Source organism: Lepus europaeus, chromosome 9, assembly GCF_033115175.1.
Source record: "Lepus europaeus isolate LE1 chromosome 9, mLepTim1.pri, whole genome shotgun sequence".
Taxonomy (NCBI): Eukaryota; Metazoa; Chordata; class Mammalia; order Lagomorpha; family Leporidae; genus Lepus; species Lepus europaeus.
Genome location: NC_084835.1, coordinates 11747484 through 11754805, shown reverse-complemented (window position 1 = coordinate 11754805; position 7322 = coordinate 11747484). Strand labels below are relative to the sequence as shown.

General features: G+C 47.3%; 1 protein-coding gene across 1 annotated transcript; it reads right to left on the bottom strand.

Annotated features, from left to right (window-relative positions):
* Positions 1–418: 418 nt before the first annotated feature.
* On the bottom strand, positions 419–1369 carry LOC133766199 (vomeronasal type-1 receptor 90-like). Its single transcript, XM_062199917.1, has one exon. The coding sequence runs from the start codon at positions 1367–1369 to the stop codon at positions 419–421; it is 951 nt and encodes a 316-aa protein (XP_062055901.1).
* Positions 1370–7322: the final 5953 nt, after the last annotated feature.

The following is a 7322-nucleotide window of genomic DNA, read 5'->3' as shown; positions in this document are numbered from 1 at the left end:
CCCAGGCCAGACCTGCATCCAGTGTGGAACTTCCACATGTTTCCCAAAGCTGCCAATGCGGGGACCAGGGAAGCCTCCCCTCACCCTGCCCTGTGAAGATAGCAAGCCTCACCATGCACCACTGGCAGATAGGCAGGAGTGGCTGGCAGCCATGTGTTTGCCACTCTCCTCACTGCTCCATGGATTCTCTGTTTGTTCTGTCCATTCTGCACTGCAAACGTCCCCAGTCAGTCCCCTGAGAATGCTGTCCTGTTTTTTCTGGAACTTTTCTGTGGATAAGGCTAACGTGGCTTCCCTCTGTTCCACCATTTTGAATCTCCTTATTTTCATACGTTTCCGTGAACCCAGAGAACACATTCTATAGGAGATCATTAAACACTTTGAAGTCACTGTATTTGCTCGCGAAGAGACATGTCATTTATTCCTGAACAAGTAAACACTTACTTTCCTTCTCCCACATGGATTTGAAAAGCTTGATCATTCGATTTTCAGTACTGATGAGCACCAGAGGTCCAATGGTGGCATAGCCGTTGCCCACCAACATCTGGAGACAGAGGTGAACCGGGTCATTTTTCCACCACATCCCTGAGAATGAGAACACGACGCAGTCCAACAAGTACAGGAGCACAAAGATGCTCATGAGTAGCAGGATGGTGCGGGTGGCCCTGTACTCTGGGGAGGCTGTTGGAGAGAGGTTGGTGCTGTGAAGGTGCTGGGCCTGCCTCTTGTGCCTGCACAGGAGAGTCACCATGTACCCACTTGAGACGGCCATGAGCCCAATAAGGGAGACATCCCTGAAGATAGCAGTTACAAAAAAAATATACCAGGGTAAGTAGCTCAGGGGCCTAAGAGAGCAAGACTTGGTGACAAACATAAGACTGTTAGACGTACGATTTCTGGTGGCAATAGTGGAGATTAAGAAACGAGCGCTGATGGACAAATTGAAGACCCAAAGGAAGAGAAACCCACATATGTTGTGCTGTGAGGCTGTGCGCTTGAACTTTGCCAACCAGGAGCTCCTGGGGCTGAGGGTGATGGCCTGGAGGACGCTCAGCAGGCAGGTGGTGCCCAGGGAGAGGCCCCGCATCACCTGGTGGAAGCAGATGACAGCTTTACACGTGATGTCGTCCCATAACTCCTGAAACTCAAAAATGTCTATGGCTGCGACCCTCCCAACTATCAGCATCAGCAGGTGGATGAGGGCCAGGTGTCCAATGGTCAGGTCTGTGGGCCTGGGCCTGTGCTTGAGAAAGAACCAGAGGACGTGGAAGAGAAGAAGGAAGGCGTTGGCTGTGATCCCAATGCTGACTTCTGAGAAAAAGGCATTTCTTATGGCAATAAAATGAAAAGCTATATTGTTTTTACTCATCTTTTTTTGGGAAGAGAAAAAAGGCATTTAGTGAAGGAGGAAAAAGTAAGAAAAGTTATCGCGAATATGAATACCTTTATGATTCTCAACCACAGTACCCCCTTGTGGATCCATGTGGATCAATCCCAGTGCACGCTGTTACCCTGGGTTACTGCAGCCCCTCTCACCCTCTCCAGGTAGCCGCTCTGTTCCAGCTGCACACCTGCCAGTTGTGGTTGGATACTGCATCCCACTGCTCAGCTCCCGCAGGACCTGACAGTAAAATTGCCATTATGTGAAAGGTGCTTGCAGAGTGCTACCCTCTTTTTACTTTTTGACTGTTGAGGGCAATGAGTTTCCCCTTGAATCTTGAAATCCTGATAAAATTCTGATTACATAATAAGAGTACTAGAATTTTTGGTGATTTCTAATCAGCACTTTAGGAAAGCAGAAATCCGACTGCCCATGTAATAATAATCAATGGTATATCCATGTGTGCACTTAGTTTTATCTCACTGCTATGATATTTATTTTTGTTTATTTCCAGATAAACACTCTTAATACATGAGAGAGCAAAGGTTGGTTAGTATAGATTCCGAATTTAAATGTCTGATCTGAGTTTTGCTAAATGTGTGTCCTTCAACTGTCACTGAACACATGAGGCCAAGTCATCTCATCAGTAACTACAGTGAGCGTGTCACTTACTAGAGATGCTGTGTGTGCAGGATGTTAGCTAAACGTGTGAACAAGCACAGTGCCTGGGGAACAGTGGTCTCTGTGGAAACTGCAGCCATTGCTGTCCCTGTGAGGTTTTCCTCATGAGCTCGCCTTGAGAGAGTGCCGTCCTCTCCTAACTTTCCAGCTCTGTCCCTGCCTAGAGGAGCAGGGGGCCGTGAGCATCACAGTAGCAGGTGCTGAACGCCCTCTGTTTCACCTTTCCTTCTCTGTGTTCCTGGCTTGTGGAAAGTGCAGTGACTATGTTCATAGTCTAAGCAGACGTATGATTGCTTTCTACGGAGATACTGATGTTGCACTTCCTCTGCCTGCAACAGGAAGGTGGTTCAAGAAGGTGGTTCTAAAAGGTTCTGCATGGGGCCTGAGCCTTCCTGTCTTCCACATGCCAGGGAGAGCCTGGGATCCAAGTGTTGAGTGTATGCTGAAAAACTTGGTTATGTGCTGCTATGGATGTTCCCATACACTTTGCTTCCAATCATAGAAGTTTGAGGCATATCATAGCATTTAAAAACCCCAGTAACATTAACATCTGTATCATCTGAAAATCAGAGTGTCAGGCTGAATTGCATCCACAGCAAATTACAGTGTTGTAATCTACCATCTGTGTTGCTAAGGAGCAGCGGAAGGGTTTAAGCAAAATTGGTGTTTAGCATCTAAGAATTCCAGAGCATGTGAGAATTTGGTCTAAACCTTGGAAAATGTGCAGTTTTCTACGATGGAAACTGCATAGCAGCATGTAGAATATTTAACCATTTTTTCCTCAAAGAAATGATCAAATAAATGACATGAGCTTCTCCATACTTGTAGCAAGATAAGCTTTAGTCCTATGATATGCTCAGGGAAAAACAGGAAAATATGTGTCTCGCTATTCTCCTCTCTCTGCGTGTTAAGGGTCCTGTGCTGCCATCAAGCAAACAGAACAGCCATCCCTTTCTGTCCTGTGTTTATATGAAACTCCCCTGTGTACTGTGTATCTGTTACACCGGATACCCCAAATCTGACAGTGTTTTAATTTATGACCTTTATTAGATTAATATTTTAATGTGACACTTTAAAAGATTGCAATGAAATTAAAATTGTAAATTTCTTTTTGGTTATTTGAAGCATTAGAGGATTTCTGTTAATTGAAATATATGAACATCAAAAAACAATTGAAACATGATTTTCTTGAAACATTGAATTCCTTGTCTATGGAAACGTTTTAAACTGTTCATTGTAATGCTGGGGCCGGCGCCATGGCTGACTTGGTTAATCTTCTGCCTGCAGTGCTGGCATCCCATATGGGCAGCGGGTTCTAGTCCTGGTTGCACCTCTTCCAGTCCAGCTCTCTGCTGTGGCCCGGGAGGGAAGTGGAGGATGGCCCAAGTACTTGGGCCACTGCATCCACATGGGAGACCAGGAGGAAGCACCTGGCTCCTAGCTTTGGATCGGCACAACGCTATCTGTAGCAACCATTTTGGGAGTGAACTAATGGAAGGAAGACCTTTCTCTCTCTGTCTCTGTCTCTCTGTCTCTCTCTTACTCTCTAACTCTGTCAAATAAAAAATAGAAAAATAAAAATACACTTGTCTTTTTATTCAAATATTATCTGAACTCTTTGAAGCTGCCTTTGGCAGGCTTTGCTTTGTTTCATATCTTAAAATACAATTGAACCTCACAGGGACGAGTCCATCATAGTATAAAACTGACTTGCCAGCTTCTCTCAGCATTGGTAATTCTGACTCAGGGCTGCGTCCGTTCAGTGTTTCTCAGGAGTTTTTCTAAGAAAGGCAGTGCTGCAGAGTTGGGGTCATATGAGGGAATCATTTCAGGTGAATCATTCTCCAAAATCTTTGGAAAAGTTTTATTTTGGCTTTAGAGGAAAAGGAGCTGAAAAGCTTTTCCTCTTTTCTCAGAATTACAGTAAAGTAAAAGGACAATTTTGGATGCATCCAGGGCCACCTGCTGATAGTGTCTCCGTGAGGATGAGGAGGAGCGGCTGAAGACACAGTCCACTCACCTAGCTGCTTCCACACTGTGCTGAGTGCACACTGCACATATCCTGAGATTTCCCCATCGTGTTGCACAGAGAACTCTCCTGAGCTGTGGAGGACTGTTGCAGCCCCGTCTATTCTGAGGCTGCCACAAACCTCCCTGTAGTCACAATTTGTCCCCCATCACACCCTGCCTAGAGACCCACCTGCCCTGACTGCCCATCTGTGGAATAAAGAGCCACTTACCCAGGATGACAGCTGGGAGGATCCATGCACCTGAGAGGAACCTGCAGGCTTTTAAGGAAGGTCGTCCTGAGCTCATCTCTCTGTGGATTGTCATTGTGGTGTCTGGGGAAAGGGGACAGATCCCGCTGGGGAGCACAGAACACAGAGTCCCCAGTGGAACCTGTCACCTGTCTCTGCAAGTTCCTCTATTCCCTCCTGCATAGCAATCTGGGGAGAGCTGAGCTCCAAACTTTGCTGTGAGTTCCCTGACACTTGTGTGAGGTCAGAACAGGCCCAGCCCTGTCGACAACACCAAGTTCTCCTAGTTTGTTCTGAGAGCACCTTAGTCCTGACCAGTTCCACACTGTGCATTGCCCCTGCCATGGACTCAGAGACCCCTGGTGGCCTCCCTGAATTCTCTGGGGCTGAGGGTCCTCTCCTTACAGCACGAGGGGCAGCCAGGTCCTGGCATCCAGTCACACACACTGAACTTCATATGCAAGTGGCACTAGTTGTATATTCCATGATGTCTGATCTTAGTTTGAATTTTCAAGCTCTCTCTCAGACTAAATGGGAATAAAAACCTCTCTCATATCTATGGGTGAAGGCAGCCAACTCCACTTGTAACCCATTTCATCATTTTCATTCTCCAGTGACCCTTGTTGTGTCCCCACGTGTGATACAAACACAGCCCCTGCCCGGTGATGGTCCAGACCCTTCAGGAGATGGAGCTCACAGCTCTGCACAAGGCCGGGACCTGTGCACTCTGTGGCTGATGCACTGAGACATCCATGCCCTCAGCTCCCAGGACAAGGAAAATGAGGGCTGAGTGATGTTGGAGCAGTGTGGGGGGAGCCGGGATCTCTTGGCATTGGAGGAGCCCCAGGCTTCAGATCTGCCTGTCCTCCCAACATAGAGGTGTCAGACAGTTTGGAGCACTTCAGTATTGCTTCATTTTATTAAACTCACTTGGAAGAGAACCACTTAGAGTAGAAAAGTTTCTGTCCACCAGTTCAATGACATAAAAGTAAAATGCCGGCCGGCACCGTGGCTCACTAGGTTAATCCTCCGCCTTGCGGCGCTGGCACACCGGGTTCTAGTCCCGGTCGGGGCACCGATCCTGTCCCGGTTGCCCCTCTTCCAGGCCAGCTTTCTGCTGTGGCCAGGGAGTGCAGTGGAGGATGGCCCAAGTGCTTGGGCCCTGCACCCTATGGGAGACCAGGATAAGCACCTGGCTCCTGCCATCGGATCAGCCGGTGGTGCGGCGGGGCCATTGGAGGGTGAACCAACTCAAAGGAAGACCTTTCTCTCTGTCTCTCTCTCTCACTGTCCACTTTTCCTGTCAAAAAAAAAAAAGAAAGAAAAAAAAGTAAGATGCCTAGGAAACACTGTTGCTCATCCAGTTTGTCCATCAAGCAGAGCAGTGAGACCGTGGGTTTAGTACAAATGCTATGGGCAACGTGTGTCCATCAGTAGCCTGGGTTCACTCCAGCTGTGCTAAGTGTGACCCACCACCCAGTTCTGCCCTGACTTTCCCTGATCAGGGCCGTGGCTCACTGGATCTGTGGCTGCTGATCCAACAGACTCAGTAGCCCTGGAACGCATGTAGGGCGGGGACCCCTGTGCCAAGCATGAAGTCTGGTGCTCCCTGTGCTCATGTCCCTGTCTCAGCAGCTGGCTCAGCTGGCTGTTACTCAAGCATCTACCTGCAGCAACAATTATGAGAAACCTAATCTTGCTTATTTTCCAAAGTTTGAACAGGCTTTTTTCCTCTGTCACTGTATGCTTTTATTTTTAAGTGTATTTACACCTTTATCTGTATGACATACATGGCTGGTAACATTCCTCATTGTAAGACTTTCATGAGGCAAGCAGATGTGAGACCACCAGGGCACCTGTGGGCTTAAAATATGCTCCAGAACCGGGCACCTGAGAGGACACTGGAAATGCACCTGCTCGACTTCTCATGGTTTTTGGGCAGTTGGATGATTATTTATTTATTTATTTATTTTTATTTTTTTGACAGGCAGAGTGGACAGTGAGAGAGAGAGAAAGAGAGAAAGGTCTTCCTTTGAGTTGGTTCACCCTCCAATGGCCGCCTTGCTGTTCCCGGCGCATCATGCTGATCTGAAGGCAGGAGCCAGGTGCTTATCCTGGTCTCCCATAGGGTGCAGGGCCCAAGCACTTGGGCCATCCTCCACTGCACTCTGGCCACAGCAGAGAACTGGCCTGTAAGGGGGGCATCCGGGACAGATTCTGGCTCCCCAACCTGGACTAGAACCCGGTGTGCCAGCACAGCAAGGCAGAGGATTAGCCTATGAGCTGCGGTGCCCGCCTAGTTGGATGATTTTTTTTAAAATGTGTGTTTTATTTATTTGAAAGGCAGGGGTACCAATAAAGATCTCCCATCTCATGGATCATTCCCCAAATGCTTGTGACAGCTGAGGCTCAGTGGTGCAGCAATTAGAACCTGGAACTCAATCCATGTCTCCTGCAAGGGTAGCAGGGGATGGAATTGTGGGAGCTGCCACCCACTGCCTCTCAGCAGGAAGCTAGAATTGCAAACTGAATGAGAACACAAACCCTGAAGTTCTGACATGGGGCCTCTATGATTTGGTGGCATGCCTGTGGATTACAATTGTTATTGAGATGTGTGTGACAAATCCCAACTGACATCTTTACCAAACACCTGTCCCATTTTTTAAAAATGCTATGTATTTATGGGGTAGCAAGTGATATTTTAATAGTTCGGTAATGTGTATGTTGTTGAAGTTAGGGTATGCTTTCCTTTTTCACTAAAAATTTCTTTATGGTGAAAACCACCTATCTATATAAAAGCACATAGTATATTGTTGTCTGTTGTCAGTCTGCTGTGCACAACAGCACATGGGCTTAGTCCTGGGTAACAGTGATCAGTACCCGTTCATCATCTCTTCCCCCTCGTCCCTTTCTCCCCAGCCTCTTGTTGCCACCGTTATATTTCAGTTGTGTTTAGATATATTATTTCTGGATTACAGATAGAGGTAAAGTCATACGGAAAT